The 18,822-nt window shown below is 33.1% G+C and overlaps 2 protein-coding genes across 3 annotated transcripts; one reads left to right on the top strand and one right to left on the bottom strand.

The window, feature by feature from the left end:
- The first annotated feature begins 525 nt into the window (after nt 1-525).
- LOC128181185 (uncharacterized) lies at nt 526-9,621 on the top strand. Its single transcript, XM_052849491.1, has 9 exons — nt 526-624; nt 879-1,325; nt 2,637-2,673; nt 3,022-3,179; nt 3,586-3,810; nt 4,122-4,275; nt 5,009-5,197; nt 7,852-7,947; nt 8,288-9,621. Exons 2-9 carry the CDS (start codon nt 1,291-1,293, stop codon nt 8,582-8,584), a joined length of 1,191 nt encoding a protein of 396 aa, XP_052705451.1. The 5' UTR covers nt 526-624; nt 879-1,290; the 3' UTR covers nt 8,585-9,621.
- Nucleotides 9,183-18,814, bottom strand: LOC128181184 (condensin complex subunit 2-like). 2 transcript variants are annotated; one of them, XM_052849489.1, is made up of 18 exons: nt 18,645-18,814; nt 17,949-18,176; nt 17,587-17,671; nt 17,332-17,418; nt 16,886-17,015; nt 15,705-15,775; nt 15,432-15,503; nt 14,718-14,907; nt 14,469-14,557; nt 14,012-14,162; nt 13,528-13,633; nt 13,014-13,141; nt 12,293-12,531; nt 11,642-11,746; nt 11,185-11,334; nt 10,739-10,915; nt 10,412-10,579; nt 9,183-10,285 (listed from the first exon to the last, which is right to left on the bottom strand). In XM_052849489.1, exons 2-18 carry the CDS (start codon nt 18,170-18,172, stop codon nt 10,229-10,231), a joined length of 2,229 nt encoding a protein of 742 aa, XP_052705449.1. In that variant the 5' UTR covers nt 18,173-18,176; nt 18,645-18,814; the 3' UTR covers nt 9,183-10,228. The 2 variants fall into 2 exon arrangements, with proteins under 2 accessions (XP_052705449.1, XP_052705450.1); XM_052849490.1 differs by lacking the exon at nt 18,645-18,814 and adding an exon at nt 18,297-18,562.
- Between the last annotated feature and the right edge of the window lie 8 nt (nt 18,815-18,822).

Here is an 18,822-nt window from a genome sequence, read left to right as displayed (position 1 = left end):
CAAACAGTTGGCTTGGCCATGATTTAAAAAAAAACCCCTATTTTATGTGTTTTTAAAACAAAGTTTATCTACAAAGACATTAATTTTATTTATTCATCTGACTTGCACTGAACACTCTTAGATTTGATTGTACTAAATTACTCTTGTATTAATATTACTGACTATACAGCCTACTCCATTTCTAATTGTCTATCCAATATTCTGAAACCTAATGCTTTTACTGAAGAGAATGTGCCTGACTGTGATCCCAAATAATGTGACAATCCCACTGCAAAGTGATATAGATGTTCAACTGCTTTTGGGGAACACATAAATAAAGATAATGATATATAGACAATTGATATTTTGTCTAATTCATTTGCACTACAAAAACCTAGTTTTAGCAATAACTATACTCATGCAACGAGTTACCTCATAATCCCATCTTTGAAGGGAAAAAAGTCTTTAAATTATGATTTTTGATTGGCTTGCAGGAAAGCTTATTCAAAGGTTAGATGTGTGTGGTAAGATGGAGTTATCTTTCTTTTCAGAAAACTAAGATGTGTCAAGGGCAACAACTCCAACTCATTTCTGACTTCTGACAGAGCCACTGTTATTATAGTAATTTGATGAATTCTCAAATGGGTAACACATATGACATATTTATAGATATTTTGTATGTAATAATAGAAAAAACACATACCGGTACTTAAATATTCTGTAATTCTGTATTTATACTTTGTTTTGGTTTGTTTTTTTTTTGTTAAATGGAAACAGGTTGTTTTATGCTCTCTTATACTGACAGAAATCTAGAGATGATCTAATTATCAAAACCAAGCTAGTATGTACTGTTGTACATTCTGGTATAGGTACTTTGAATCCTCTATTTTTTTTTTCAGCAGTATCAATTTGCAATGTCCATGGGAGAAAATTCACTTGTACCACAAGAGTACGCTTTGAATGAAATAAGTGACATGGTGATTTGAAATTAGAGGGCTTCTGGTCTTTAAATCTTTTGGCGATGTTACTATCATTTATCAAATGACAGAATGAGAGTTTGGCATAGCCTTGAATATTACCTAAAGAGACTTTTAAATCTCTGCATTTTCTACATAATTACCATATACACTTCAAATGTTTCATTAAAATTGAGGCTATTCAAAAAGTTGACAGGCTTTTCAAAGAGAAAATAAATTTTAAAACTGTTGGAACTAACACAAGTTCATCGTAACACCATAACACCATGATGGGAAAAAATTGAAAGAGTTAAATAATTAAGACTGTCAGAAGAAGCACATCCAAACATGAGAGATGAATGAATCTTTGCAAAGTCTTTTCCAGGAAAGGTAGGAATGAGAATTCCTTTTCTGTTACCTTTTTGTAAAATAAGGATCCTTGACACATTTTTGAGTTTTACATTTTATGACAGTACCTCTCAATGTGGCAATTTCAACTCATTGTGAAACTTGCTACTGGTATATTGTCAAATTTGGTTGTCTACCTCTGTAGGGCAATGGGATATACCGTAGCTTCAGACAACTGAACAGCAATGGTTTTGAGTTTGAATTTAGCAAGGGCTTTAGTTTTTATGAAAGGCAATAAATTCTTAAAAGTTTCCCCCCCCTAAAATTGATTTTTTCTGTCCTTGTCAAATAGAGTGCATATTAGAATTCCATATCTCAAAGGAATAAAGAAGTTTGGGCTTGTATGAGAAACTTTCCCGTAAAGTGTGGAGGACTCTAAGATGCAGTGCAATTCAAATACCATGATATCACTTAATAGATACATATCACATCAATGATTGACAACATATCATAAAGATATATGATGATGACATTAAATACTAAAACATATTTATCGATCGACAAAAAATTTGGCAAAATATTTTCTGCACCTTCGGTGTTTATATACAGCATATTGGGTGATAATTTTGACAGTTTGTCAATAGAGCTTATATTCTTAAACACTGATAATACTGGGTAATCTGGAAAATGAAAACTTTAATAGACCAAATACTGGTAAATGAAACTTTAAAAAAAAAAGATACTACGTACTACATAGTATGTACATGTACATATTTATCTGTTTTTTACTGCATGGTTTTTTTTGTTAACAATTAGTTTTAAGTTTTAAGTTTATTGAAATACACAAATAAAGGTTTTTTCAAACAATTCTCTTTATAATGTCAGTAGAACTGGGATATATATAATACTCTCTTTCTCTCTCTCTCTGGGATCAATTGTAAGAGTATGAAATATCCATTTGATCTACACATTCAGGATTGTTGTCCATGAATATTTTTTTTGCCTATCTTTACAAACTGTTTTTCATAGTACACAAAAATTAACAATACTGCGCTACACCTGTTATTCAATTTTTGATTCAATTTAAATTCCAATAAAAGAAAGTTTAAAGTTCATGTTCTTTTATAGATGTAAATTCCAGATAATTGATCAATGAAATGGGTTGTTTGTGTATTGATTGAGTTTATTTATTGATTGAAGTTGCCAGAAATTCGAGAAACATCATGCAAACCCAGCTATGTGTTTCCCTCTGAAGATTGAAAGAGAGAGAATATATACTCTGGCATATACTCCTATACGGATATACACATGTGTTTTGCTCATGTCTGGAAATGACATTTTGTTTCGTTACAGGAAAACAAGAAAATTCATTGGCATCTCTAATCCTCAAGTCAGTATCCTTATCTTATTTTATACTGTTTTATTGGCTGGCAATTTATTTATTTGTTCATTTTAACAGATTGACTTAGAAAATCTGTTTACATGTTATGATATAAATGAACTTAAAAGTATTTAGAACTGAATAAATGGCAATTCAATTAACCTGTATTTTATATTAAGTAACTGAGTAGGTGTGTTGTGTGTGTGTGTGTGTGTGTGTGTGTGGAGAGAGAGAGAGAGAGAGAGAGAGAGAGAGAGAGAGAGAGAGAGAGAGAGAGAGAGAGAGGGGTATGGAGAGAGAGGGGGAGAGAGATAACATAGAAAGAGTATATAACTAAAAAATCAAATTCTCTCATAGATTCGAGCAGAAATAACAGAAAATGCAAACTCAAACTTCGTCAATATCAGACCAAACCCTACATGTCACCAGTGTCGGAAACTGGTGGAGGAGGTTACGCGCCTCAGACTTCTCCTCAAAGAGGGGCTCGGATCTATGCAGTTGAGGAACCCTGGCTGGTATGATTGATATTTTAGACCAGTTATCAAGTCATCTTCATGAATTTCTTTAAATTTGTTTGCATAAAACTTGTCAGTTGCATGATCACTGTATTTTAGATTTTTTTTTTTAGCTCAAATGTTCAATTCTTAAATCTCAGTTAATTTAATATTATATATATATTTTTCGAATTTTTATGATAAATATCAGACCTCAAACTTTAAGCATAGAAAAGATCTTAAGGATTTAGTATTGGGCAATTGGTTTAAAATTCATAATCAATAATAGTTTGTTGTAGACAGAAAAAATAGAAAGATTTGTTTTACCTGTATTATACATACCAGGTAATCAGTTTTTAGTTTTTACAGAAAAAAATCACTGTCACATATACACTTAAACTTTTAAAATTCTAAATGATTGACAAAGGAAAGATGAGTACGCAGAAGATCCAGAACAGATCAGTCCACGCGTCAACGCTGCGTTTGTCTACAAAAAGAGCCAGTCAAAGGCTGAAGAAATTCAACAACTGCGCAGTGAGGTCACGCGCCTTCAGAGGGAATTACGTCTCAGGTCAGAGGAGGTCTACAGACTAAGGGGCGTAGATATCAAAGATACCAGCCAACATCAGGGAACCAGCAAACCAAAGAATGTGTAAGCAATCATAACACAGTATATCTTAATTCATTGATAAAAACCTAAACAACTTCACTGGATATGGAATAAGAATGACAAAAAATCAATCTTCAAAACCATAAGTACAAGTGATTTTGATTCAATGAAGAGTAATATTTTAGATCAAATAAGTTCCTAATACAAGTTTAAGATTTAGGGGAATGAAGGTCGAATTTTCAGTAAGTGTGAAATTGTGATAAGCATTTAGGTATATTGACCGATTGTTGCTTATCAAGCCATGTAGGCCAGATTCAAAACACTCATATTTTCTATTTAATTATGGAAAATAGAAGAGACCACCACACTTTGGGAGACACGGACAGCAAAGTAAAGAGCATGTACCTACAGCTTTACCAGAGGGAGTGGAGTCAGGCGTACGCCCACCAAAAACATGGAGGTGTGGCCAAGAACACCGCCCATGGAAATTTGCTGAATATTATTCTGGTAGGTTCTGAAATCATATACTCAGTATGACATTTCATTCCCATTAAGTTATATACTTGGGAAAAACAAAATGCTTTAAATTCTTAATACAACACAAGGGTTTTATGATATATTCACATAAAATCCAATGCAGATTTTTATATTTCATTTTTCTGACAGTTGCAAACTACAGCATGTACATGTAAGGTATATGAAATTACTACAAAAGTATGTCACTTATGGTTTTATATTTTTGCAATTTAATATAAAACCACAGAATTGCCAAATTTAAGGTTGGACTTAGGGTAGTTGTGTGAAACAGCGATGTGACATAGGCCTGTCTATTTCATTGATAGCCACTCAGCCATCTTGGCTCTTTTAAATCAAAAAGATTTATTTTCATTTTGAGCAAAGACTTACACAATCTATGCATATTTCACTTTCTTAACCTGTTTTGATGCAAGAAATAGATAGTTACGTCCTACCGAAAGTCCAAGGTCTTGTTAAAATGGTTCTAACTACCTGTGTAAAATAAAGGAAACTACGGTACCAAATGTTCTCTGTATTGTTCAACCTTAGTTACCGGTTAGTATAGTTTTTAAGTAAGGCATAGATATTTCTATTAATAATTTAATTCTATGTCCATGTATTATCATTACTTTTGAATAGGTATATATATACAATTAATGATCCAACAGACAAATATATCACTAGTTTCATTGAACTGTTTCTACAATTTACTTCTGTATTTCAGTTGTCCTTCAGCCAATGTAGAGAGATAGCAGATGAGCAGTTGACACAGATTTTACAGGCCTCCTCTCTGTGGGCCCCAAAGACTTCCCCTCATTCCCCAGAAAACCCCCCGCCTCAGTCAACCGCAGGCAACAAACAGAGAACGCCTCCTCGCACCTCACAGCAGCCAATGAAAAGAAGATCAATCACAGTAAAGTCTACAGTATTATATATTTTACTATTTAATAAAGGCCGGATCATTAATTAAAGCAATTTTAGACAAAACGGTAAACAACTTTTATCCTATTATGACTTTATTTACTTTTATAGTAGATTTCTAATTAAATGCGCGGAATTAATATCCGCGTTAAAGCGTGGGATGCAAATCTCGCTAATTGCAAAATCTTGCTTTTATTTTTCAAAGCGATGAAAACAACATAATTAAAACTATGATAAAAATAGGGCATTTGCGATTTTATTTTCTCGTGATTTAATTAACAGCTGAATCGCGGAATTAGGTATCTTCAGTAATAATAAATTCTGTAAATCAAATTTTATTTGCGTGCAAGAAATTTTTGTGAGGTTTACAAAAGCTTCTTTATCACAAATATTTTTCACCATGAACAAAGTGTCTGTTGTATTAGTTTTAAGATAATATACATCTTGGTTGTGAACATTAGTAGCCACGAACCAGCTTGGCTCTGGTAAATTGCAAAATAAAGTTGTTGCGAATAAAAATTGATTTACAGTTTAAGGATAAATTCAAAAGCTAAAAATTTATACTCAGTTTTATACTAGGTTCACTGGTTTTTATATACGAAACACTTAAACAGCAAAGCAAGTGAAAGTAACAAGTGAAAAGCTGTCAATGTGGCACCAAACTGGGTTTTCTTTTATGTGAACTTTATCCAAAATCCATGTCAACCCTGAATTGATAAACACTACTGGCGTGCGACCAGTTTTCGCCGAGTACCATTTCTCGCCAGTAAATTGTGACGTCATTTTTCGTCTATAATTTTATGTGTTGATAAAATGACGTCACAATGTTCTGGCGAGAAATGGTACTCGGCAAGAACTGGTCGCACCGTATATGCAATATTTGACCAAAATTTTTCATAAATTATCAGAATTCAAAATCCTAGCAATATGCACACCTCTGATATATGTACAATTGATCCACAAAAGAAAAATTTCCTACCTTTAAACTGAAGGAGGAGTTATCCGTACTATGAGGGTACCCTTTTGGCAGCCGCCCGCCCACACACCCGCCAGCCATTTCCGTAGGAAAACCCAGTTAAAAATGTTCCATCCCATGCATTTTTTAAAAAAGTTTTTCCATTTCAATTAAATTTGTTATCATTGATTACAGAAATCAAGCTGAATAGTACTCATAGAAAGCAATACATTAAACAAAAATGTAAACTTCATGCATATTGATACATTTTAATTTGCATTTTGTGCAATTAGCCATTGTGATGTCATTAAAAAATTATTGAAGTGCATGCAACCTTTTTTTATCAAGCCAATGAAATAGTGCCTTACAAACACATCTTGAATTATATGGTAATGATCTTGCCAACCTTGCTCAATTTTCTCCCAAGCTTCACAGTACTGTGAACCAACTTTTATTTGTGTGCGAGAAATTTTCGTGAGTTTTGAAAGAGCTATTTTGTTGTGAATGTTTCTCGATTGAACCATGCAGCCCTCAAATGTCTCTCATATATTACTTTCTAGATAATCCAAATTCTGATTGCAAAAATTAGTTAAGTACTGTTATCTAACTTAAATTTTTCATAAAAAACTAAAACTCCTATGTCAGTATTTGGAAGTGAATTGATTTGAATAAGTATTTGTTGACCCTTCAGCCCACTCAGCAAGCGCGTTAATCACTGTATGAATTGTGCTAATTATTATTTTGTTCAGCTGAAATCTTAATAAGGTCTTCAACTAAATTCTTGCAAATTAATGAAAATGTTTATTACTGTTTAGTGAAAATTTTTATCAATAACAATGATCAAGTCATACATTTATACACATCATATTGTAAATAAATTAACAGTAGCCCTTCAGATTTATTCAAAGGTGTTGATGATTCAATCAGGTATGGATATACTAGTATACATGTACTATTGAAATCCACCTGTGACTTCATATTTTTGCTTAAACGCTCCATTATTTTTCAGGAATGGAGCATTAGAAAAATATTCAACAATAAAGATTGATGTAAAAATATTTCAGAAGTATACAGAATTATACAGATTTGATAAATGAAAATTTCAATTTTTATTGCCAGTAACATTTATAGTCATATATATAACTGATCGTCCATATACTTTTGAATTTTGTTGTTGTGTAATTACGCTGGGTCAGGAATATCTCATCATCACAAACTACTTGACAAATTAAACCATACTGAAATGCCAATTTTCATGCACAAGTGAAATATTTATAGTAATAGCTATAGTGTGTTCGATTGACCTCTCAATTACTTTTACACCGTAATTGTCACGCAAACCATCCTGCATTTTACAATTGACCATTGTGTCCATTCAGTTACAACAAAGGGTTCATTAAAGGTGGATTTTAAGGGGGTCAATGTACTCGTATTGCTCCATTCCATAAGGAATGAAGCGCTACTCATACATTTAACCCTTTTACATGTATACGTCCCTGATTCAATTCAATGTCTGCATATTCCGTCAATTGTTTTTTTTTTTAAATTAAGATAATTATAATCTAATAATGATGGGCTACCATAAATTAAAAGTCTTGCATGTCTACGATAATACACTTAACTTTCTATACAGAAAAACTGACAAATATATTGTAACAGATATCAAACAATCACCACTTTGTTTATTACAGAGCCAAGATGACTCAAAACTCTCCAATCCTTTGTACAAAGATGCAGTATCATTCCAGCGCAGAATCTGTGAACAACTTCTACCCCATGTTCAACAGGTATTATGACAATTACCACATGATAAATCAACTATTGGTCGTCTTAAAATATACCTGTAAACTGTAGGAGAAAGATTTAAATTGATTGGAAAAGTTGGTAGCGAATGGATATCAACTGTTAAAGACTTCCTCTCCATTCCAGCATAAAGCTGTTTTAATTGGGTATCAGTCGGAATGATGACACAATTCTTGATAATTTAATGTATAAAAATGCAATATAAAAAAAAAACAGAGCAATCATTTCAAGTTAATTCATTTAATTAAACTGTGAAACCCAACTTATTTTTTTTAGCATCATCTAATAATATTTCTTGAAATGAATAGATTTTTTTCCCTACAGAGAGTGTCAGCTGATATCATGAAAGTTGTGGATCTAAGTCCAGCCATGAAATCCAGTGCTGTTATCAGAACCTACACAAATTGCTGTATACAAACTGCTTGGAAGATTGCCATGGAAACAGACCGAGTCCACCTTGACAACAGTGTAGTTCGGTTTTCTGACTTTGATACAGTCAAGTATGACTTTTATGACGAGGAGTTGGAAAACTTTGACTATGTTGTGTGGCCAGCTCTGCTCTCAGGGAATTCACAGTTAATTGCTAAAGGTGTTGCTATGGCTACATCAAAAGTTAGATAGCATGTTCAGAGAATGACCAACACAAAGCCTTTTTATTTTAAGAAAAAGAATAAAACACTGGATAAAAACTGTTAAAACAGTTTTCTTTATGTTCCTGAATGTTTGAAGCCAGCAAGGCCTTAGCAGGTTCTTGTCATATTCTGCATAACAAACTGCATGTATGACCATAGGTAAATGTGCCACCATTGTTTTTATATATACCTGTATCTATAAAACTCTACCACAACACACCTCAAACAGTTTCTTTGTTTTTTGTTTGGAAAAAGTTTGATTCATCTCATCCATCAATTTGTGTACAATGGCTTAATTAAACAAAGTATACATATTAAAACAAATTAGCTGATTCTTTGGTAGAAATAAAACAACCAACCAAATTCTTCTTTGTTTCTTTTATTTACAGATTTTCTAGTGTTTGGTAATAGATACTGGATGATAATAATAAAATAATGTTATTAACAATGATTTCTAAAATAGTGGACACAACAAGCAGTCAACAATGCTGGTTAATTCTTCAAGACAACAATCACCCTGAATTACATGTATAGAAACAGTACTGTACCAAAGCCATGTTACCAAGGGGAAAAAATCATGGATTTCCGAATTCTAACAAAGATTCAGAAATAACAGTTGGAACTTTAAACTTAACCCATTAACTACACATCTGCAGAAGCCATTTTGTGTTTAAGATAACATATATGCAAGAATATTTTGAGTTCTCCATATTGGTACATACATTTTGCCATACACCCACTGTCTACACAAGTTCTACCAAAACACATCCATATACATGTTCTTGAAAATTGGGGTGAGCAGATTTTGATACATAAGGCAATATTTCTGCAATATTGCAATAATATGGAGTGGTCGGAACACATCAGACCTTTAGCTGCCATAAGCAGGTATAACTTAAAATGAATGAGAACTGATAACAGTAAATGCATGAGCAAAAATTACTGTATTGTAAATAATAACAAAATGTCTGAGACTTACTGACAGTTTCTGATTGAGTAACTTCAGGAGATTATTACTTTTTTTTTCACAGAGCAAACATTGTATGACATAAATTTGATATAATTTTTTTTTTACAGACAGAAAACAAAGTTAAGAGGGAGAGAAAAGGGGAAAAAAGAAGAACAGTCAATAACAATCTACACGAAATGTGGACATAATTTCATTTTTGATTTCTACGCAAAAATTATAAATACCACCTATAAACTAATTAAAAAATACAGTAAGTGGTCCAAGTAAAATACAAACAATAAAAAATTTGAAGGTTTAATAAATACATATTGTACATTATCCTCAGCCCCCCCCCCCCCAAAAAATATAAACAATATAACCATTCTCACAGGAAAACTCCGTATTAATAAAGAAATATGATGACAAGATGAGCTGTTATCTCATTTCTCTTTTTTAAACCTAATTTTACTATCAAGCACCAAACATACAAATCTTTAAACTTTTGTTTAGGCTTGAAAACAACCAATGAGTGAAGTGTCATTTTCTAAAGTATCACTCTTTCCTTAACTGAGTAGTAATTGCCTTATCAATCAGGACTTGGAAGATTCCCTGGTTTTATCTAATTTTTGTGCGTTAGAACACACACTGGTGTACAATGGTATTGCTGTATTTGGTGCCTGTACATCAGATTCCCTGAGTAATCTTCAAGTCACTCATGTTTTCACTCTCAATTTTCAAAGTCTGAAAGAAAAAGAACTCCATATAATCATCTCTTTTATATACATAACTCAACAAACTTGCCAAGTAGCTCAACAAAATCTATATAAGTATTTGTAAATAAAGTGTAATAATGACTGCACATCCTACCTTTTCATTGGCGAGATGAAGCAGACAAACAAATGCGATGGGAACGCTAAGGTTCTTTGCCATGTGAGTAGATACATTCTGAGGTAGATCGTTGAGAAGTTCCTGAAATGACAAAGTGCCATCCATGTCTGTTCCCACACTGCCCTCTTTGGAGGAGTCCGGTCCATTCTGGAATTATAAAGATACAAATTAAAAACCAGTTACATGTGCTATCTACTCAGCAAAAATGCATGAAAACCACAGCTTGCTTGTTTATCAAATCAATTTTTAAGTTATTTGCTGTACAGTTTCCCCTCCCCCCCCCAAATTATTAGTAGTCTCCCTTGCCTCTGTGGGTTTTTCCTTGGACCCTGCTGCCTCTGTTTCCTCCATTGATTCACTGGCTGGTCCGTTTTCACCTGCCTTCTTGGATTTAGTGGTCAGTAGATGCCAGATAACCCCCTTTAGCTTCTTAACATCTAGTTTCTTTGCTGTCTTTGCATAGTTAATGTCTATCTTTGCAACCTAAGAATTACAAGGATATCAAGGAATCCATTAAATCAAACCATTTTATGACTAATACATGTACTGCTAACATTAAAATCAGTCTTGAATCTTTTTTTCTTATGTTTGACTTATTGATACAAGAAATGTAATTCAAACACAAAATTCAAACACTTATAAAATATATTCCTTATTAAAGGGATTTTCTGAATAAATTTATCAACAGGACACAAGTCCATTTTACCAGAGGAATACAAAAATCCTTAAAAATCAAAAGAGGATAAACTGACCTTATTGGGTTGGGAGACCAGTTTATCTCCCATTAGTGTTGTATTATTGAGTGAACTGTCTGGTTGCATGGTGTAGTCATCTTGACTAAAAGTGCCTTCACCTGCTGTAAAGTCGAATCCACCGACCGCTTCATCGTCATCGTCAACCTCCTAGGAATTATAAGTATATCAATGTAAGACTTACAACAGGTACCTCGAAACATTAACAACAAAATCTAACTCCCAGAGTTCTTTATCTGGATTATTACTAGAAAGGAACCCAGAAAAATTAATGTCCCAGAATTCTTGCCAAAGGAAAAATCACATAGAGCATCAAATATACAGCATTGTATCTAGCAGGCACTTGTGCAGAAAATTCACAAAGGTAAACATTACAGATAGGATGTTTTTGGTTTTTCAAAATTTATAAGAACTCCTTGTTAAAACATTTTTACCCTAAAAAAATAACTCAACAAACCTCGTCTCCCTTTGGACAATAGTTCTCCTTGTCATTTGGATTCTCATAGTTGTAGTTTTCTATTTCCTCATCTATATCCTCTGAGACTGTGTCTTGTCTTTTTATCTAAAACGCAAACACAATAACCTGTACATGAAATTTTTTAAAATTAAAATTGGGTATTGTAATTTTCATTAGATAATAATTTCATACTAAAAATATTGTATCCAAAAAGGAATAGCAGATTTTACAAGATGAATATCTACCTGCATTAAAAAACATTTCAAAAGCTTCTAAATCTATACTGTGGTTTCATCAATATTTGTTGAATACCAATTTACATGGATTTCATTTTTATGTTTATCCGTGAAATCAAATGTTCATTGAAGTGCAATTTCTACAAATATTTTGTATTGATAGGATCATTGGCCACAAATTTAAGTATCTTTGAAACTGTGATATTAATTTTATTCATGAAAACTGATACTCACAAATATTAATGAAAACACAATAATGTTCAGCAGGTTCCCATATAAAGTTTTTTAGCCTTTTCATTTTTTTTTTTTTAATTTTCAATACAAATACATCTATTCCCTCCTCCACACTACTCAAAAACAAGTACACAAGTTGGGAAAGTAAACATAAAAATTACACATAGCCTTTACAACTTACCATGACCTGACTTTTACAGAAGAGTCGGAACAGCTTGTCCGCATCGTAGTGGAGATCCTTTGGTAGGGTGTTCTTCTCTTTGCTGTACTTGGTGAGTGTCGACTTGGTCAGAGTCAAAGACTTGGAGGGCTTAAAGTACTTCGCAAAGTCTTTCTCCTCCTTCACTGTGTCATAATCTATGTCTAACAAGGCCTTCTTGTTCTTCTGTGTTTTGTCCATTTGAGATTTTGTTCTTGGATCTAAATATACAAAACGATTCCATTAATGTGCCTGGTATATTTGTTCTTCTAAAAATTTACTGGTCATCCATAATATTTTCATGTAAATGAATTTGCACTAACTTGTGTAATGAGCGAGATAGAACAAATCGGTTACAATTCTGTGGAAATATCTTCATATCATCCAAGAAATAATACTTTGCATAAATACTGTTAAATCTTTTTTTGTTATTTCAATGCACATTAACCTATCCAACACTTGGTACAATTATATGAATGAAATACATTTTTGCCAAAGAAAGAAAATTCTAAATATGTATGATGAAGAAATCAGAATTTTTGTGCAATCAGTGTCGATCACAGGTCTAAATAACAATCCTAATTTATTCTCGTCATGAAACCTTAATTTCAACATCAAAAATTTATACAGTATCTTTTTCTTAAGAAACGGAATCTATTTTTCTATAGCGGCAGTGTACAGAAGATGGTGATTAGGTGAATACCTTTGGACAGAGGTCCGATTCTCCAGTGGGCCGGCCCCGCCCACGCCCTCAGCAGAGCCTTGTTGAAGTAGGAGTAGTCTGAGGGCTCGGACGCCAGCACACTCAGGAGGGTCCCCGTCGTTCCGTGCCTACATAGAACAAAATCTTATAAGAACCATTCATTGCTTACATCTACATGTATCTTACAGCAATTGTAAGCAGGAATACTTCACACATGTTATGCAAATCTAAATAGAGAGCATTTGGCAATATTACTTACTAAACAACACATACACTTATCTCATAGAAATAATCAATTCATACATTTATTATAAGAACCATTCAATGCTCGTATCTATCTTATAGTTACTGTAATCAGGAATACTTCACACATTATGCAAATCAAACGGAAAGGAATTGGCATTATTACTTTGAGATATCAACAGCATGTCTCTTTTTAAACTGAATTTAGTGTAAATGACCTCTATATTTCCACTCCCTATGTTGACTGAGTTCATGATGTAAGACAGCTTACGTGAGATCTCGGATTGCGCTCTGCATCAGCTCTGCCGCTTTACCATCTCCTATACATATGGATTTCTCTGTTATCTGGTTATCTCCCCCTGCGTCCCCATCATCCTCTGTATCAACAGTAAACGGATTCCATAATAAAATAAACAAGTAGGCCACAAACATTGCTCAAATACTTAATCCAGCTGGATTTTATTATGAAACAAAAACTACATTGGTCGCTGAAATTGTAGTTTTCAATTTTTTCAATCGAATCAAAAGTTCTACAGAAAGTTATAAAACCAATACAAAGGTGATATCATTTTGGAACTCATATCGAATCCTATTGTTTTGAAAATACAATAAAAGACCTGCACACTAAAACAACCAAAAGAAACTGGAATTTCAGTACAGCGAAGAAGTGTTTGAATTTTTTAATTGAGAAAAACATTTTATACTTCACAGATTGGTGAAAATACTTAAACAAACAAGACAAATCCTTCATGTACCTGCATTATCTTCCCCAAACGCTCCCTCCACCGCCATGTCTTCTATATCAGCAGGGAGATCAGCCATATAGTGCTCCGATTCCTCGATAGGTTCCGTCTCCGCGTTTATATCAAAGGCATGGGTATTGGACCCAGAGGGTACCACTGATGTCTGTGAAAAGACATACTGATATTATATTTAATGTCTAAACATCTAAATTTTGAAAAAATATTTGTAAATTCTTTTGGTTTCTCTTGCTTCATATTCTATCATTTTTCAGTTAAAATAATGTTCAAGATGCAAACAGACGGCTTGTATCTCTCATGATCAGTATACAGTAAAACACAGTCAAAGCAAACAGGATTATAATGAATTGTAAATTTGATGAATTATACAAATTATGCTTATAAGCAAGCAAAATTGCTTGTCCCTGGCACTTCAATATAAGCGTGCTTTACTGTATGTAAAAGGTCATACCTCCATAGAAGAGTCCCAGTTACTGAACTCAAAACTGGAGAAGGATGGACACACCTCTTTAGAGTTAAGGTCAACTCCTCTAAACATTCCTACAATGATATTATATGAGTAAAAATCTGGCCTTTTTCATACTAAGGAACAAGATCATGTGCAATAACAAATCTGGGTAATGAAGTATTGTACATCTACATAAAAAAATGACTGTTTACTTACAATGATATCAAAGATCATTTTTAAATAAAAGCCTACCTTTAATTTCAGACATTTCTAAAGGTTTTCGTTGTGATATATCAATGGAGTAATCTACTTGAGCAACATCCGACGAAGAGTCTAGGACGAGGTCTTGTCGATCGTCAAAACAGCGCAGATTGTTCAACAACAAACCACTACTGCCACCTTCATCAAACGCCGCAGACATCACTTTAAACAAAGGATCCACCTGTCAAACAGCAATAGTTCATACAATCATCAAGATTCAAATTGACTTTCTCTGCCATTTAAATGTCAGCATTGTTCATTTATTTTAATTTCATGATACATACTATAATTAATACATGTTGGTAGCTTAGTATGGATTGCAATTGTTGCAATATTTGTATTAGATTAACGGAGACAAAAACTAATGAGAAGAAAGACAACTTTTACACTTCTAAAAAGTACAGAATTATATACTGGTCATTAATGAAGGAGATCTTGAGTCATCTTATTGACTTCTGATTTAAGAATAAGCAGGTACTTTGACAGTGTATAAATGTCAGAAAGTTCAACACAGCACAACACATGATATCTTCCACATTATTGTGTGCTTTTCCACTATCAGCTCAAAATTATCAAATTATAAACACATTGCAACAGGTGACATAAAATATTGAATTATAGGTACACCTTTAGAAAGAATTTCTTTTTAACAACGCACATCCATAGCAGACAATTTACATAAAAAAAAAGATGAAAATCCCGTACCTCAAATTCAAGGTCTACTTTACTGACATTGATGTTTTTCAGGTTGGACTCTATCGTGTTGTTCTTTTTTGTCTACAATATAAAGATGCAAAGAATATAAATCAAAGTAATTCTTTTAAAACCTCTTCTTTCATTACCTTATACATATACGTCATTAAGAGATCAATGCAAATTCAATCTTTTGATAAACATTCAGTATCAAAATCATCCCTCATACTATGATAGATTATTTAGAGATTATACAAGACATTTGTATGTAAGTAGTGTACACACCCTTTTCTTCTTCTTGACTTCCTCAGGTTGATCCTCTCCTGGCACACCATCATCTTCCATTGCCTCCTCTCCTGATAAAACACCATATACCCATATACATGTACATTATAAGAGAGAGAGAGAGAGAGAGAGAGAGAGAGAGAGAGAGAGAGGTTTTGTTTGCAAATAAATTGTTCAGTCATGAAATATTTATACCATCTTTGCTAGCCAAGGGTTTTCGGTCCACTTTGCTCCCAATAAACCCTTGGCGGATTTCATTACGAAAACTCGGTGATGTGGTGGCACTATCTAGCGAGCAACTTGAGTTGCGCCCCTTGCATATTTACAATTTAATCGAATTGAACAACGGGTTATATACACATAATGGCATTAATACAACTTGAAAAAATGTTGACTACCGAATATCGGAACATAATATACGATGTTATGAAATACGAATTAAGTTATAACCTAGGGAAAGCACGGGATGTTTTATTCATAGTGTTTTGTAAGGACCTGTACCGGGAGTGAAAAAGTCGCCAATTTATATGAAAGCTTTCATGCCATAAAACCAGGTATCGTTGTCGTAAATATTGCGGACCAAAGAAATTAAATAAAACACAGCTCATTGAACCCTTAAAAGCAATAACCATAAGCAGGAATGTATATACTAACGGGATATGCATCTTCTACATTCGCCATGTTTACTTCCCATGCTATCACGCGAGCTAGCCTTGACAAGTTTGTAGAACTATGTTCAATCCCAGTAAAATATATAGATTTTTAAAGCGATCTGGTTAGACCATCGTTGGGGAGGCACTATACTCGAGAACTTGTGTCTCAACTTGTTAAAAGCACCGAATGTTTTACCAAAGATCACAACTAAGTTTTCTTTTAAAGTTAATATTTACAAGCACTGCTATTGGATCAGCTATGCGCAGCTGCAGCCAATCATAAAACGGAGCTTGTCACCGAGTTTTCTTAATGAAATCTGCCAAGGGTTTATGGGGAGCAAAGTGGACCGAAAACCCTTGGCTAGCTAAGATGCATTTATACATGTATTTAAAATTTCGATTAAAAATGAAACTCTTTTTTTTTTGCTTCCTGTTTTACAATTCTTTAAAATATTACGATTTGGGTTTAGCAAAAAATAATTGTATTAATAGAAGTACACTTTATTCAACAAATAAATTGCAGCTTACCATCTTCATCTTCTTTGGATTTCTCCCCACTACGCCCTAATCCAGTCAAGACTTTATAAGTCTCTGCATGGATGGCATCCACTCTTCCTGCATAGATCTTTGCACTGGCATCCAGAGTGGTACTAGCAACCTAAACATACACACAATTAAAAATGTACACACAAAGATAAGCCAATCATACATCAAAAGAATGTTTTTCTCACTTCAAACACATTAAAATCTCATACACCTATGAAATATGGAAAAAAGAACAGAGTTTCATCCCTTTTTTTATGTAGAATGAAATATTGTTCTGAAGTAAGAAATGATTTAACAACAAATTGATTTGTAATGTGTTTTTAATTAATATTTTTTTACTCGAGAAAGTATATTATGCACAAGTTTGAGGTGGTCTCATGCAAAGCATTTTTTTCTAATCATACCTTTAAAATGGTTTAACCAGTTACCTGAAAATTGTCCAGTTCTTTCTTCTTCACCAAATCTGACATATAATCAATTAAATGCAATCCAAATGCATTCTTGGCATTGATTTTCTGAAAGAATTAAGGCAAGCTGATTATCACAGCAACTTAATCTATACTAGTATACCTTTACTCAAATATCAATAATTTTAGCAAATATTTTTTTAAATATTTGTTTTAAAGTATAGATGATAAGCAGGTACTATGACATGGTTATGTATTAATTTTTCTGGAACTTACATTTTCTGCAGAAAGTTTTATACAGCTGGAGTAATGATCTGCAAGTTGAGTGGCACTGAGTCCACTAAGTGGCAATGACCTTCTTCTGTAATGGGGAATAAAAATTAACTTCTCAAAATAAATTGTTAAAGATAACATACATAAATATTGGTGTAGGAAGATAATTTTAAAACTGACAGTCATGAATTCTTATCTTTATTCTATCTGCCAATACTCTTCATGAAAAATTTAATATGGGAAAATTATATAAATCATGTTTTGCACAACTGAATACCAAACATAAAATTTTCCATACAAACTGAGTAGAAAATACAGTAAGGTATTCATGCATATGGAAAATATCTTTGAGTTAAATATGTTACCTTTCCCCTGGAGATGCTGGACTACCAACTCGCTGCTGTAGCTGAATAATTCTGGAGCGCCTCCGCTCTCTTTTTTCTGCTGCATCATCGTGTTCTGCCGTCAACATTGGGACGGGACTTTTGAGACTCACATGCCGGCTCGAGGCAGGAGATATGATGTTTGAGACAGAGTTAAAAATATTTGGTGTAGTTAATGGGGATAAAACCTCCCGCGCAGATGGCATGTTACTGCAATGGAAAAGATAAATGAAATTTAATATCACCATTCACTGTGAATCAATTTACTTTTTATTAGCCGAGTTTAAAATAAAACTATTGTCATATTGTTTACAACACAAAAGTAAACACCTGTTGCAACCATTCTTTTATCATTTGGCAGAATATTTCATCCATAATAAATCACAAAACATATCAATCTATTTTTCCCTATGTAATGTTGCTAATTATTTTGATACGGTACCCACTAATTTTGAATATACTTTTATATCCCGAACCCGACATTAAATCGAGTAAACAATATCAAGATAAAAAACCAATGGTATATCAGATAAATAATGCAAGTTTAAATGTTTAATTAGGCATTCAATTTAAAATCTGATGGGTCGTTTGTTCCATGATCAGATCTGTGATTCAAGATAATTAACATTGATCAAATGAGCACTTTCAAAATTTGGATATTCTTAACATTTTACTTACCGAGAAATAGATCGCTGGCTTTTTTCCTTAAGAAGTTTGATAAACCATACTACCTTAACCCACGTCGAATTGGTTTAAAAATTTGTAACCATCGATTTAATGAATAATTTTGTTTTTAATGATCTCTGTTTTGAAGATTCCGCCTTTCATTCACAAGTCACGCGTCCTCTCGCGAGAA

This window comes from Crassostrea angulata, chromosome 4, assembly GCF_025612915.1.
Source record: "Crassostrea angulata isolate pt1a10 chromosome 4, ASM2561291v2, whole genome shotgun sequence".
NCBI classification, from domain to species: Eukaryota; Metazoa; Mollusca; class Bivalvia; order Ostreida; family Ostreidae; genus Magallana; species Magallana angulata.
This window is presented reverse-complemented; position numbering and strand designations above follow the sequence as displayed.